Source organism: Equus asinus, chromosome X (genome assembly GCF_041296235.1).
Source record: "Equus asinus isolate D_3611 breed Donkey chromosome X, EquAss-T2T_v2, whole genome shotgun sequence".
Taxonomy (NCBI): Eukaryota; Metazoa; Chordata; class Mammalia; order Perissodactyla; family Equidae; genus Equus; species Equus asinus.
The window spans coordinates 135,120,957-135,136,394 of record NC_091820.1 but is presented as its reverse complement, the minus strand read 5'-3'; the positions used below and the strand labels follow the sequence as shown (position 1 = coordinate 135,136,394).

Genomic DNA, 15,438 nt, shown 5'->3' with positions numbered 1-15,438 from the left:
TGCTTTGGCAGCCTGGCTTCACAGGTTTGGATTCTGGGGCACTCATCAGCCATGCTATGGCAGCCACCCACATATAAAGTGGAGGAAGACTGGCACAGATGTTAGCTCAGGGCTAATCTTCCTCAAGCAAAGAGGAAGACCAGCATAGATGTTAGGTCAGGGCTAGTCTGCCTCAGCAAAAAACAAGAAGTGGGGGAATAGGCCCAAATTGTGAGCATTCACACCTCCGAGTAGTTGTCTCCTGAGTGCCCTCTGTCTTGATTCTTCATATACTTTCTGTACTTTCCAAAGTCGCCACAGCGAGCATGCACATACTCAGGAGTTAGCCGAGTGGGTCTTCTGCAACAGAGTGCATTAGTCCACCCATTCAAGGCCCCATCACCATAGTTATGGGATGGCAACACCTGCTACAGGTCTCCCACACCTGAATCTCATAAACAAATAAGCTGGACCACACAGTGTCACTCAGCCACAGTGTGACGTTTGGATGCCGTCCCTCAAGCTGTGGAGGGCCTGGCGAGGGGGTCATTGCTTGTTTGCTCAGAGACTGAGGACAGTAAAGAAGATGTTACTGAGACTCAGGAGATGGAAACATGGAAATGAGCACTGATCCGCCCCCAACTGACGGTGCTATTCTGGCTTGTGATATGAATGCAAGTGAGGAGGTTGCCAGATGTTCACAGAAACTCCCAAAGTACCAACTCAACCAGGCCACCCTATGTGTGCAGGCACCACACCTAAGCAGTGGTGGCAAAGTAGCTCGTGGGTGACTGCAGGTGCCTTGTGATGCAGCTTCCTCCTGTGGACTTGGAGCGTCACTACACAAAGGCAGAAATAAGTACAGTTCTCAGTTTGGACCACGTGATCCGGGCCGTACTGAGAGGGACCCACCCAACTGGAGCTACCTGGGGGACAGAGAGCAAGGAGGGCAGTGGAGTCTGCCTGTTGGAAGCAGGCCACCTGAGGATTGGGAGGAAAAGGGAGACTGGGGCCAAAGAAACAAGGCTCGCTGTCCTCTTGCTACTGCACGGCTGCCGGGCCTCCTCTTCAGCAAGGTCAGGACACGGAACTACAGCCAAGCGGTGACAGAGGGAATCACAGGGATGAGAAGGAGCCCATTCTCAGGGGCAGAGTGCTGGACGCAAGGGCACCTCCTCCTCGGGGACCACTCCTCCCAGGTGGTGGGGCCTGCGGGTAGAGGGCAGCCTCCAGCTGGAGGGGCAGTGGACACTCCCTGACCTTTGGGATCACTTACACTTCCAGAGTCTAGGTGAACGCTGAGTGCAGAGCAGGCCTGCAAAGGGAGGAGGAGAGCAGCCCCCGAGGGCCAGAGGAGGAATCTGAAATGCAAACAACGAAGGGGAGATGAGCACCCAGGCTTCAGAACCAGCTCCCACAACTCTGCACCAAAGAGACCAGCAGCTCAACAGAAAGCCGGGCAAAAGACGTTTCAGAGAGGAGGAAACCGGACCTGCGGAGAAGTGTATGGGGGAAACCGGGAGTTTGGGTCACGCCGGTCCCAGATCTGTGGTGCCGCAAAACACGTGGCAGGAGCCAAGTGGAACCTTCCCTGTACCTCAGAGTCAAAGAAGCACGTGGGGTGAACTCTGCACTTCTCGGCAAGTGAGGAGATGGGTGACAGGCTCAGCGGAGGGGAGGGGATGTGGAGAAATCACACGGAGCAGAGAGCATGGGCTGGGCAGGAGAACATCTAGGCCAGAGAGGGGGCCGGGAGAGCCAGAGTGTGGAGCACCGAGAGGCCTGGTGGTGGAAAGTTCCCAGAGGACAGCTGGGGGGAGGTGGGGCTGGATGGACACAGGTCACTGGAGGGGTGAAGGATAAGAAACTGCAAAAGCAAGGGCTCAGACAGGCCATCGGGGACAGTGAGTTCTGCAGGGTGCTGCCCGGAGGGAAGAGGAAGCGAGCCTGACTGAGGAGGTGCTGTGAGCTCTAAAGAGGAGGCCAAGTCCTGGGGGCATTCGCCACAAAGAGCAGTGGTGGACATGCTAAAAGCACTTCCTAAAAGGAAGATGGGCTGCATTATGGGGATGGAACCACGGTCTGGGGAAGAAAGCAGGCCCCTTGCAGCCCTGAGGCCTGAATCCCATGAAGGTGCCCTCTGCTCCTCACCTCACCTCAGGGCCAGCATTCGCGCTTCCTGGAGCTTCGGCAAGGAGCAAGCAGCTGCAGCTCACTGGAAGGTAAGGCAGTGCTCTGTTGATCTACACTGACTGAGCAACTCCTGTGCACTGGGCCCGCAGCTTGCAGAAACGAGTCAAGAGCCAGTCCTGGCATTTAAGGACCTCAGCGCTCCTGAGGGGGCCCTGGACTCTTGGAGAGCAGGTACAACCCTGGGAGACAGGAGCCCAGGGAAGGGAGGGAGGAAGGGAGGGCCAGAGTGCCGCCAGAACCCAGGGACAGGAGTGCCTGCCACCAGGCGTGGGGCAGAGAAAGGCTAGGACTCTCTTGTCTTGGCAGGCATTAGAGCCCACGGGTACCACGTACCAAAGTGGGGAGTCCTGACAGACTGCGTGCACTCAGGGGTCAGGGGCTCCCCAGCACAATGACCCACATGTTGGGCCACAACGGGGGAGAGAGCTGGCCCCCCCCCCCCCCGGAAGGCCCTCCCAGGGCCCCGAGGTTTTTGGGCTTCAACAGGAGAGGGCCCAGCAGGGTTTTCAGGAGGGCATTGATGAGGTCAGATGTGCTGCTGAGAAACGGGACTGGTGGCCTGTGCAGCTCCCACTGGACTAGAAAGAGCCGGTGCCCAGGCCGATGGGGAGGCTCAGGGAACAACCAGCACGGGCCCCAGACTATGGGGCCGGAACTCAGGAAGTGGCCATGGGGCAGGAAGAGGGGCCTTCATTCTGATCAGGCCTTTGAGAGGCAAAGCCCCAGGACTGGGTCATCCAGGCAAAGCCCAGGAAGGGCGCAGGGATGTCGAGGAGCACAGCGCGTGGCAGTGAGTGCCTTGAGCTACTAACTGAGAGTCAAGACAGGATGCAGCTTTGACAGAGAAGCGGGCTTTTGGGAGACATGTCAGGTGTGAGGGGCAGCAGAAAAGAGGGGGGACTTTCCTTCTCACCTGCAAACAAAGCCCATATCACGACTGCCCCTCAGGACCTCCTGGCACGCCCGCGGTGGCCTGGAAGAAGGAGACCCTGACTCTCCGGGCACAGGACTCAGCCTAGAGGTGCCGCCCTCTCCCGGCCTCCGCGTCCCCCAGGGTACCTTCGGAGGGTCAGTTAGGTCGCCAAGGACGCTGCCACTGCACCTTGACTTCTGCCTCTGAGGTCACCGCGCACCAGGCGCCTAGCCCCTCCTCCTCCTCCCTCCCTTTCCCCCAGCTCCTCCCCCACCTTTCTCCCAGCTCCGCCTCGTCTCCTGAAGCCCCGCCCTCAGCCCCGCCTTCTCTTCCAATAGCGGCTCCTCCCTCGGCTCTTTCCCTCAGGTCTGGCTTCCATAAGGCTCCCCCGGCCCCGCCCAGCCCCGGCCCTGCCCCTCCGCCTCCCCGCAGCCCCGCCCCCTGGCTCACGTTGTCCCCCGCCTCACTCTCCCCCAGCCCCTCTTGCCCGTTCCTGACGTGCTCCCAGCCGCTGGTCTCCAGGCCCCGACTGGGCCTGCTCAGCCCTCGTCCCTTGGGGCCTGGGGAGTCCATCGACGTCTCCTAGAGGCGGGGGACCGCGTGCACTCGTGCTCGTGACGTCAGCACGTGTCTTCGTAATGAACTGGCTGCGTGCCTGCGTGCCTTCGTACAGGCGTGCTGAGTTCCGGCGTGCTGCGTGCTTACGTACGTGATCCGTGCCCCTGTATTCCCGCAAGAAAGGGGCGTTGGCGCCTAGGCGAGCCTGGCCTGCGTACAGAGAGCCGGCGCCTGTCGCCTGTCGGTCGCCCTAGTCTCCGTTTCCCCCGGCGGTGGCGGCGGCGCAGCCAGGACTTGGGCAGGCGCTTTGTCTTTGCTCCGCGACCCGCGTCGTCTCCTCTCCTGGGTGTGGGAGGCGGCCCCGACGGGACACGGGGAGGCCGAGGACCATGCCGCCCGATGGTCGGAGCCGGGTCGGCGCAGCGCGCCCGCCACTCGCTCGGCCAGTGGATCCGGGAGACCCGCGCCGCCGGAAAGGCTCCAGGACTCAGCCCTCCGCGGGATGGTACCACTACCCTAGGAGCGCGTGAAGGTGGCCAAGGCCGCACTTTCCTGTCCCTTCCCCACCACCGTCACACACCCGCCCTCCTCCTAACTCCTAAGTGTGTGGACCAGCGAAGTGCGTCTGTGCCTAGAAAGGCGAGTGTGCCGGTCCCCAGGCACCGGTAGGTCCGCCCTTGTACCTGCCCTCCTGCCTCCCGTGACCCTTCAGCTGTGCCCCCACCCAGGCCACGGGCTCCGCTGTGCCCTCGGAACACGATCCGCTTCCGTGACGTGATGTGCTGTGCTGCTGGCTGCTGGGGCGTTATGTGGTCCCACAGCCCGCCGGGGCCAGAGAGACCCACTGCCGTGATGAGCAGAGCCAAAGCGTGCGTGAGGGGTTTCCCTCCAGTTGGACCCTCCCGGGTCCTGCTGGCCTCCAGTCCCTGCTGAGTTGAAGACCGTTCTGGTACTTTAGCCCACATTGCTGTCTCGTACCTGATGACCTTGTCTCGTTATCCCTCTTGTCCTTCTGCAGGCGAAGGAGCTGAGACCAGAGGAACAGGCTTTCCTCTTCAGGCCACCAAGCAGGTACTCTCCGCATCAGGAGGCAGGAGGGCACTCGGCCCCCTTCGTACCTTTACGGTTACCTCAGTTCTCTCTAGGGATCCCAGCCACACAGTTCAGGTCTCCTGGTTGTGATTTTGTGGTTCTGATGAGAAAAGGACCAAGACAGCGAGTGGCAGAAACTAGGCAAACCTGCAGTCCAGTCGTCTACCCCAGGAGGAGAGTAGAAGTGGCCAGGCCACAGGGGGACATCCAGCCTCTCTCATAAATAATCCAAAGCCAGTGAACAGGGCAACCGTTTGTCACCCATCAGGTTGGCAAAGGTTAAGTGGAAGGAGGATGCTCAGGGCCGACGAGCGTGTGAGGAAATGGCCCTTGCTTGTGGTTGATACGCAAGTGAGCCTCTCTGGAAAGCCTTCTGCTGGTGCAGATTGGCATCACAGATGTGCATGCCGTTTGACCCAGGCCTCCTCCTAATGATATCTTCAGTCAACAGCTGTTTGTGGGGACGTCCTTTATGGTGACAGAAAGTGCAGAGCAGTCTGTGACTCACCATTAGGAAGATAGTCAGTGAATTGTGGGAGAGCCAACTATGGGATAGCATACAGGCGGTGACGAATAGGACAGAAGAAGATGTGCAGACGTGTAAGAACGTGCTTGATGTGCTGTTAATGGAGAAATCAGCCTCCACCCTTGGAGACGTCCAGGCAAGAGCACACAGCTCTGTTAGTTTGCCAGGGCGGTCATGTCAAGGTACCGCAGACTGAGTGGCTTCAACAGCAGAAAGTTGTCGTCTCATAGTTCTGGAGGCTGGAAGTCCAAGATCAAGGTGTCGGCCGACTTTGCCTCTGCTGAGGACTGTGAGACAGAATCTGCTGTTCCGTCCTTGTCCCCGACTTCTGGTGGTTTGCTGGCAATCTTTGGCATCCCTAGGCTTGTAACTTTCTACCTTCCTCTTCACATGGTGTTCTTCTGTGTGTGTCTCTCTAAATTTCCCCTTTTTATGAGGACACCAGTCGGATTGGATGAGGGTGCACCCTAAGGAGCTCATTTTAACTTGATTACCTCTGTAAAGACCTTTTCTGTGTATATAAGGTCAGATTCTGAGGAACTAGGGACTGAGACTTCAAGACGTGAAACCGGAGGGGCCACAATGCAACCAATAACAATCTAGAATGGCCCTGTGGTAGGAAGGAACTTGGAGCCTTCCTGGGGTAGAAGGAAAGCCTTCATGGCTGCAGGATGTTGAATAAAGCAGGGAGGAGAGTGGACAGCTGGAGCAGGGTGCAGATCACATGGGACCTTGTAGGCCGTGGTGAGAAGTGTGGGTCTGTTCTGCTTGGGGAAAGAAGCCTCTGGCAGGTACTGGGCTACGTGCCCTTGGAGCCTCGACCCCCGTCCTCACACTCACGTGGAGACTGAGGTTCCCCGAGGTGCCATGACCCAGCTGAGGTTGGGGCCTGGGGCCCAGGTCCTCCCAGTGCACATCTCTGTCCTCCAGGGACAGAGAAAGGAGGCAAGGACAGGGAGTGCATGCAGTTAGGTCCCCTGTAATGTTGAGTTCTCTCTTCATCCTTCAGTGCCTCCGTCTCAGCTGTAGAGTGGGGTGACAGTAGCACTGCCCCTACCTGGTTATTTGAAGGTTGAATTCTGTGATCTGTGGATCGCGCCCATCCCAGGGCCTGGCATGGAGACAGTGCCTGCACATTGCTGCCGATCGTTCTTGCTCTCATGATTCATTTCTCTCAGCTTGGGACTCCTGCTGACAGTGGAGAGCAGTGGTTCCAGAAGGGGTTGGAGGAGGATAACAGCCAAAGGGTTCAGGAGGAGACACCTGATGGGGCCGTCTGAGATCGAGGGCATCCCCAGGGCCCAGCTGAGGTTGGATACCAAGGATTTCTGGTAGCAGCCCTGCAGTAGGGGCCGGGAGATTTGGGACCTGTGGTGCCTTGGCAGTGGCAGTGCCAGGAAGCAGAGAGGGTTGGGGTGGGCGGGGGTGGCAGGAGAAGAAGCATAGCCCAGGACTGTCCCTGTCTGTGCTGGGAGAGGGCTAGAGCCAGCCCACTGTGCTGTGAAGCCAAGGGGCCCTCCGTCCCTCCTCTGTGCTGCCCTGGGGCTCAGTGACCTCTGTTGTACAACTGACCACGTGCTGTCCTGGCTGTGCCTTTCTCTAGCTGTCCCCAACCTGCTCCGAGAGCTCCCCAAAGACTCCATGTGACGGGCGAGTCATCCCAGTGGCCAGCCTCTTCCGTCAGGCCTGTCAACTGACTGTCTGGTGATTGAAAGGAGGAACCAGCACTCTCCGCTACTCCACCGTCCAGGTCAGTGGGGTTTCAGGGCACCTTGGGGACGCTGGGGAGAGGTCAGGCCCACGGGCCGTGAGCTTGGAGTGCTGGTGCGTGAGGTTTATTGACATTGCGGTTCTGCATTTCCACAGTCCACGTGAGGCCCAAGGAGCTCTGGGGAGATGAAGTTCAGCTGCCTCTCTTTCCGGCAGCCCTAGGCTGGTTTTGTCTTAAATGGGGTCAAGACTGTGGAGACGCGTTGGCGTCCCCTGCTGAGCAGCCACCGGGACTGTACCATCGCCATCCACATTGCTCACAGGGATTGTGAAGACACGGCCTGGAGGGAGCTGCTGGTGGAGAGGCTGGGGAGGACCCCCGCTCAGATTCGGGCCTTGCTCCAGGAAGGGGAAAAGTACGGCCGTGGAGTGATAGCTGGCAAGTGCTGCTGTGCCGACCAGCGCTCAGACACCTCCCAGGGCTGCCCCCGGGACCTTGCTCAGGAGTTTGGTGGCTTGTTTTCTTTTGAACTGCTGTGTGTGTGTGGGCAGTGTAGTTTCTTTCAGCAACAGACCTTCAGAGGGGCAACAAAGGGCCCTGACCCTGGGGTTGGTTGGCTGAGGTTCCCCGACCCAGGGTGAACCCTTTCTCCATCCTGGGCCTCCGTTCCCGTTTGTGATGCAATAGGCAGGGTGAGGTCTGAGTCTGCATGTGGGGTTTGCCTGTGTGTGTATGTGCTTGCGTGTGCATGTGTGTGGCAGAGATCCTGAGAGGCAGCACAGCACACAGAGTGGGTTGGACCGGCCTCTAGACTCAAGCTGCTCCCTGGCTTCACGTGCCTGTCCCACCCCCAGTGCCCGCTGCATACTGGGAAAGTCCCCTAACACCTCAATGGTTGAGGTCCCACCTGAGTTCCGGTTACCTCGTGAAGTGCTTGAGGACCCGCTGGCTTGTAATTTCCCTGCAGCGGCCGGGGCCATTGTGATCTGTACCTGCTGCCCTCAGCAGTCTGATTGGGATCTGCCTGTTATTTTGGTGGGGTTGTTGAGGACAAGCCCCTCTCCTCATTGTCTCTCCCTCGGCCTCTCCCAGAATCCCGTGGACAGAGTTTGGCACATGAGAAGTGCTCACTCAGAGTGACCCACTTCACTCCGTGTCCATTGGGGCGATATCATCTTAGTCTCTGGTGGTTGTAACTTTGAATACCCATGTTGTCTGACAGGCAGGCCCTGGTTTGTGGAAGGAAAAACATCTCTGTGCTCCTCCCTTTGTGCACAGGGCTCGTTGACATTGGGGAAACTTTGCAGTGTCCAGAAAACTTAGCTCCCGATGAGGTGGTGGAACTGGAAAATCAAGCCGTGCTGACCAACCTGAAGCAGAAGTTCCTGACGGTGCTTCCAAACCCCAGGTGGCTGCTGGAGCCCATCCCCAGGAAAGGCGGAAAGGATGTCTTCCAGGTAGACATCCCAGAGGACCTGATCCCCTTGGGGGAGGAGGCCTGACGAGCGTGGGCTCCTCAGAGGAAGGTCACCGAGAGACCAGCGAAATCATGACCCAGCAGCTCATCGTCACACAGTGGACCTGGAAATCGGGTTCAGTGTGGATTGGCACCGCAGTGGAGCGTTCCCCACTATGTGCTGTTCACGTAAACAGATTCTCCACTCACTTAGATGCAGGGACGGGGAGCGGGACTTTCCTTGCAAGATACCTCTCTGGGCTCAGTGACAGTCTCAAGGACTTTGACCTTCAGGAAAAAGGGAAAGCTGCCAGGGAGTTCTTGGCGCTGCCACTCATTTTGGTCCAGCTGATTTCTGGATTGACCAAAGAAATATGTTTTAAGAGGAATCGTTAGTGTTCTCCCCTCTCTTTGTTCTAGTCAAACTCATAGAGTGTTTGCACAGCATCCAGGGGACGTTGTGTGGAGGCTGGGAGCGGGCGCTGAGTGATTGCTGGAGAGTGACCAGCCCTGGATGGCCTCATTCCTGACGAAGAGGACATCAGACTTGGAAACAGAGCGCCTGTCCTTGCAAAAGACTTTCTCTGCTGTAAAAGTGTCCCTTGGCTCATGGGGCATGCGTGTTAGACATGTCACACAGCTACTTCATGTGTGAAGAAAGGAGCTTAAATACAGCTCTCTCGGGAATGTGACAAGTAGTGTTGTTTATTTTGTAGGAAGTCTTTTTTCTTTCTTTGTTTTTGGTAATTTGTTAGAAAAGTTTCTAATGGTTGTTACCTGTGAGCATGATGGGCTTTCCCCCAGGCATTGACTAGAATGACCTGTCTCTTCTGAGCCAGACTGCAATGGTCGGACATCCCTGGGCAAATGGGCTGGCCCTACTTTGGAAGGCCCCTGCCTCTTAGGCCAGGGACATTGAGCTGCTGATCAGAAACTTCCTGGCATCATAGATGGGACCCATGAGGAAAGACCCTCCTGTTTCAAGATACGTGAATAGTGGAAGGCGATAGCCCCAAGGTCAAGAGTCAGGCTGTTCTGTGTCCTGACCACCAGGCCAGGCTCAGGGAATGAGATCTTCCTGGGCTTGCCTCGATACTCCCTAGCCAAGTCCTTGGCTGAATGTGTGAAAATGCTTGTTCTTCAAATGAAAGAGGACAACGGGGACCAAAGCCTGTTTGGGGCCGGGATTTCCAGCCTCCTCAGGCTTACCTGATGAGCTGTGTGTAGTATCGCAAGTTAGAAAGAACACCGAGTCACAATTCTCATTAGATTGTTTATTTACTCCCTCAGAGTTTCGCATCATGGCTGTAAAATGGTGGTTTTTATCTGTCACTAGTGACCTGTGAGCTTAGGAACGTGGGTTGTCCTTAAAGTGCTCACATAGCGCACACTTATAATCTGAGGAGCTTTCCTGCTCCTCGTCCTCGTCAGGGGCCTCATGTGGAGCCATCACTGAAAGGGAAGCCAGCAGGATGGAATAACAGGTATTGTACAAGGACATCACCGAATCATAATCTGGGTAATCTGGGGGGCTGGTGGGTGGCTCCTCTGCACCGTCTCCTCCGCCAGTAGCCATGGACTCAAACAGAACATTCCTGGACGTGCCCTCCCCACTTGGGCTGCCTGGCTCACTTGGTTCACGATTTTCTGTGGCATGTCCTTCTACACTGCTCACAGAGTGGACATCAGAGCACATGAACGACCAGGTGTCAGTGGGTCCCTGAGCTTTTGGGGCTTCCTTTTGGGCCTTTCTGTCAGTTTCTATGGTGGGTTCATTTTGACAGATTCGTGGGGAGCGCCTCGTAGCTGCTACCTGCTTCTTTCTCTTTGGAGTTGTTGTGCTGGTCCCTGGCTGAGCGGTAGTTCTCACGTTGCCTCTTTGGATGTTGTCGATGAGCAGAGGCTTGTCTCTCCTAAAGTTGGAGTTACGGTAGATCTGAAACAAAATCAATCCTGTTAGTCATCCTGGGAGCAAATATTCACCCCCCCCCCATCATAATGGTCTTGTTTTCCTAGGGAGAAAAGATCTTTTTAACTTGCTGGCAAGTTTCATTTTGCCCTAGAGCCTGAGCTCGCTCAACATACGTAATGCATAGGTTAAGGTGCATCTATCTCCTTGACATTAACTGAGCTCTCAGAGTCTTTCGTCACACCTGCAGATTACCTCTCGGGGTGGTTGTTTCATAGGAACAACTATACCTTCTCATCTTTCCATAAATAAAGTCTCACGTGAAAAAAGTTATCCTCAGAAATTAAACCCTTTCAGTGCATCATTCATCTTGGTCTACTAGGAAGATGTTCGAGGGATGGAGAACATGGGAAACAGAAGGACATTCTACTTTACCATCATTCTCTTGTTCCCTGGAGAGTGAACCGAAGGGTCGTTTGGACGTATTTTGCTGAAGCCGTAGAGGTTCAGTTGGCGGATAAAATTCTTCAAGCTGTCTGTTTCAAAAATTCTCCCTGGGCCTCTCCGATGAAGAATCTCCCTCTGGAAAAGATCCTCTTCAATGATCACGGTGTCTCCCTCATCATTCCAGCGCACAGACGTGAAGGCGTCGTCCTCAGCTACCATCCAAAGCTTTCTTGGGAAGGAGAGCCCGAGAAGGTGGTGGTTTTCTTCCACGTGGACGGCGCCTTGGTTTGGGTCCTGTGGTCGCAGGTTGTCTTGGGGGCCTGGATCTTGGCTCATGGCTTGGTCACTGTGGGTCTCCAAAATCTCCCTGGAATCCAGATTTGGATCCAGGGATGAATTAGTTGGGACCCCTGTTGCTGGCTCTCCGTCACCCGATGGGGCCTGCTTGACTTCATCTATCTGGTCGGTACTCTGACTAGCCATGGAGCTAGTCTAGGTCAGGAGCACTTTCTATCTGAGATCATATCCCTGAACTCTCAGGTCAGAAATGCCTTTGGTCAGGGTGGGGATGCCCAGTAAATACTGTCCACAAAATTCTAGAGTCTCGGTAGTGCGGCAACCGGCTGCTTAAGTCATCGTTCCCTTTAGTTGTCACATGATGTCACAAAGGTGGCTCACAGCTGGTCTGGAGAGGGAGCCCTGGCCAAGTGTGGGGGAGGGGAGGGGTGCAGGGTCCCAGCTTCTCTCTTTTCTAAAAGGAGAGAAACGTTTGGTTCAAGTTCCCAGGAAAGGCTCCTATCAGCTGCCAGGCACATTGTTTCATGTGGCCCAGCCCTGGATGGGTTGAGAAAGCACAATCCTGTCTCCACTCCCACCTCTAAAGACGGGTTGGGGGACCTGTTGCTGACCTCTCTGATGTGCTTAAGGGCCAGGCCCTGGTTAGTCCTAGCTTGGCTCCCACCAAGACTAGGCAGGTCATATGGGCCACTGGGGGACTGTGCCTCCCAGGAGACGGTGGTCCCTAGCAGGCTGATTTGCCTAGTCTAGGTTGATGGCCCCCTCCTTCTTCGTGCTGCTCCTGCTTCCTGCTTTGGTCTCCTCTAGCTGCTCCTGCTGTTTGGTTGGTCCTGCTCAGATGGGCCCAAACAAGGAGTCCTGTTTTCTTGCCTCTGGGTCAAGTTGTCCCCAGAGTAGTGCTGTGCTGGAGCACAGTGGGAGTGCTTCTGATGATCCTCAACCTCAGTGTCACCCAAAACACCTCAAACACACTATTACCCACAGCGTAGGCATGGAGGTGGATGGCCGCATCCTCCACTGTGCTTGGGAGGGAGTCTCCTCTTGTACTCTGCTTGCCCTCAACTCATCCCTCTCCAGGTTGTCTTTAGTTTCCATTTCTTCACCATAGAAACTCTTCTGGTTGTCTTGGACGAGCTCACTTTGGGAACACCTGCATGTGCCCTTTTCAAATCACCTTCCACAGCTGCTTGCATACAACCTCCCTTGAGGCTTCCTCTAAAGCCCTATTTCTTTTCTGCTTTAGAGTGGTTTGGCTTCTGCTCTCCCAGATTTCTGGCCTCTCACTTCCAAATTGGATCTCCTCTGGTACTTCCCCTTTTAATTCCTTGATTTGGGGGGTTTAGCACCTATTCTGTTCTGTTGAGACAAAGCATTTCACTGACCCACTCCCCTGAGCCAGCCCTGCTCTCCTTGCCCCAAGCCGACCCCCACCCTCGACCCCAGTATCCCTCCCCTGCCATTACCTGGATGGTAGGTCCACTGAATAATTTTGTTTTCCGTTGGGTTAGATACTTTTCAAAGGGCCTACCTTACACAGACTCACTCCCAAAGAAAATTCCTACTTGTTTAGTTAGATGTAAGAAGACAACATGAAGATATCCATCATTGCGTATGTGAAAATAGATGAGAGTGTGGCTGTGGAATCGCACAAAACCCAAATGAAAGTTGTCCTCACCACAGAGGAGAGGATACGATAGTGAATCTGGTGATAAGTGTTCTCTAGCTGTTGCGGACAACTTTGTTCTCGGGAGATAGAGTGGTACCATGGGAAGGCCCTGTCTGCAAGGATCTCAGGTCCTTTGTCCTGGCTGCCACTGAGAAAGGTCATTTGCCCTCTCTGAGGATCAATCCTTTGTTTCTAAAAGGGGAGTGCAAATAGGGCTTGAAAGAGAATCTGCCAAGATACCTTTCACTCTGGGGACTGTAATCCTTAACAGAGCCCCGAGGTCTACATTTGGGCTTGGTCTGTGGTCTTTGTGCTTCAAAACAGGTTTCCAAAGAATTCATTGAAGAAGTCAGTTTATCCTGTAGGGACATGCCCTCAGAGGCTAAGAATTTAAATGGAAACCATTGGTGGCTTCTCAGAAGGGGCCTTCTTCTGATTTGGATGAACTTTGGATGAACAGCCATCTCCCTTCAGTTGCACAGCAGAGTATTTTTGCCTCAGTGAGTTCTGTAAAGACTGAGAATGAAATTTCCTTGTGGCCTGTGCTAGCTCATGAACTCGGCTGATGACTTATACAAAGGGATTGAGCCGTTTGGTGGGAGAAGAGAAAATGACTCAGGAAACTGCAGTCTGGCATTCTGCAGAGAACCAGTATTTACTTGATGTCGTTTAGGCACTCTTGAAGTCCTAAGCCTTCTGTAGGACCATTAGCTCATGGCCTTTGTTTCAGGATTTGCCGAATTTCTGCTGTGGATAAGAACTAGGACACGAGGCTCATCTTGTCTTCTGAAGATGAAATCCTCACGGTGCTTACTTCAGTCTAGTTGATGAAAGGCATTATGAAAATGGCTTCCCTCGACTAAGGCTTCTCCGTCCCAGAATTTCAACCCTGTGCCCTGTGGCCGCCAGTCCCACGGTCTTTATTAGGTACCTAGGTTTGAGAGAAATGATTGGTTGGCTCTTCAGTGCTCCAGAGGCCCGAGAGATGACGTGTACGTGTCCCTGCCTTATGGACCAAAGCCCCAGGGTCAGGTGACTCTAGCAGATCACAGCTGATTGGACTCTGAGGACAGCCACCCCAGAGGGAAAGTGATTTCAGTCTGGACTTGCTGTGGGAAATGCACAGCCTGCAGCCATGGAGAAAGTGCCTAGCTGTGGGCTATGGGTCCCAAGGCCTTGGGCTGCCAAGGGGCAGGCCTGGCTGTGTGGTCTTTTTGCCTCCCCCTCCTTCCAGCCCCCCTTACCCTGTAAGTCCTGGTGGGAGCTGCCTCCTTACTCTTCTCCCTCCCTCCCAGGCACCAGCTGTGCCCCTGCAGTTGGTCTACCTCACATCTGAGTGGTCTCTCAGCTATGGCTCAGACAGAGGCCCTGGTGACATCGAGGCCTGCCCTTTCCAGTCTCCTGGCCGCAGGGCTCCTCTTACCCACTCACGCAGCCCTCCAGCCACTTTCACTCACTGTCTTCTGGGCTCCAGCCCTGGGCCAACCCCACTGGGCCCCTGGCACTATTGTCTGACACGCTGGGAGCTCCTGTCAGGAAATGTCCTCCTGCTACCCCCTCTATGGCAGTGCCCTTCTCTGTCCAGAGGCCACTCAGCCTGTCTGGGTCCTACTCCAAGGCCTCTTCCTCAGTAAGGCCTTCCTCCCATCCCAGGTCCCCCTCATGGATCCTTCCCCACAGTTCCCACAGCCTAGCTGCCATGTCCAGTCCCAGTCGGAGTGCTCCTGCCCTGCTGTGATATTGGGTGCATCTGTCTCCCCCTCCAGACTAGGAAGAAGGACCTTGAGCATGGCAGGGACCATTATGTGAAACCAGTGCCCAGTATACATGTTGGAAAGAAGGAAGTTCTGTGTCACCAGGAGCTGGGTTGTGTTTTGTGTCCTTGAACACAGCTCTGCATTATAACAGCAATGATAGGAGCAGTTGTGGAGGCCTGCTGCATCACACTGGCTGCGCGAGCGCTCTGAGGGTCTGGGCCATTTGCTCTTCAGCTAGTCCATGGACAGGGACCAGGAAAGGCCCAGCCTAGGCATGGCAGGTGGAGTTTCAGGCCCAGCTTCCACCCGGAGGAAGAAGTAGAGCCGGAATGGGGCCAACAGCCTCACCCCCATAGGGGGCCCTTCTGTCTGCCATGAAGCCACTGGCAGACTGCAGGACAAGCAGCAAAGGAGAGTCTTTGTTGTCTGGTGATGTCTCATTCTGTGGTGGTCCAAGGCTAAGGGCACGCCAGGGAACGTGTCCTTAGAGGCGAAAAATGGCATGGGGACCACTGGATTAAATGTGCCTTTCTAAAGGAGCCACGTGCAAGCCTTGTTAGCAGTCTGCCTCCCCTCCTTGCCTTAGACAGGGAGGCCTGGATTCTAGGGATTTCCACGAGCCTTACTCTCCTTTAGGGACGTTATCCCGGTTGGAATCGTGGTGTTAAAGTCAGTCTCAATCAGTCTCTCTCTGGTGTAAACTCTTTGAGGATTGGAAACAGAACAAGTCTTCTGATGATTTTTGCTTATTGGAGCCCCTGGAAATAGGAAGACAACTTGGGAAAGAGAGGCCGTCTCAAGATAGAGATAGACTTGTAGAGCTTTAAAAAGCAGTGTTCAGATCATGTTATACAAATGAGCCAAGGATGGATGACCTGTGTGTATGGGCCCCTAGGTTGTATATTTCTTGACAGCAATCTGCGTCCTGTTGGCT

At 55.2% G+C, this 15,438-nt stretch overlaps 2 protein-coding genes and 1 pseudogene across 12 annotated transcripts in view; 1 reads left to right on the top strand and 2 right to left on the bottom strand.

Moving 5' to 3' along the window:
- Positions 1-4,306, bottom strand: part of LOC123282422 (gamma-aminobutyric acid receptor subunit alpha-3-like) — an 86,057-nt gene extending 81,751 nt beyond the window's left edge. For 2 of the 11 annotated variants that reach the window (XR_011499917.1, XM_070503139.1), the window contains exons 1-3: positions 3,584-4,306; positions 2,131-2,194; positions 1,256-1,340 (exon numbers count right to left, since the gene is read on the bottom strand). The gene's annotated coding sequence lies outside the window, so the exon portion shown is untranslated. Of the gene's footprint in view, positions 1-224; positions 340-1,255; positions 1,341-2,130; positions 2,195-3,085; positions 3,146-3,231; positions 3,327-3,583 lie in introns of those variants that run through there. The other 9 variants (XR_011499916.1, XM_070503138.1, XR_011499921.1 and 6 more) reach the window with 7 other exon arrangements.
- Positions 4,307-7,157: 2,851 nt separating this feature from the next.
- On the top strand, positions 7,158-10,765 carry LOC123282473 (protein EOLA1-like; annotated as a pseudogene).
- LOC123282472 (heat shock transcription factor, X-linked member 3-like) lies at positions 9,777-11,267 on the bottom strand. The gene is made up of 2 exons (XM_044763615.2): positions 10,773-11,267; positions 9,777-10,364 (listed from the first exon to the last, which is right to left on the bottom strand). Exons 1-2 carry the CDS (start codon positions 11,265-11,267, stop codon positions 9,777-9,779), a joined length of 1,083 nt encoding a protein of 360 aa, XP_044619550.2.
- Between the last annotated feature and the right edge of the window lie 4,171 nt (positions 11,268-15,438).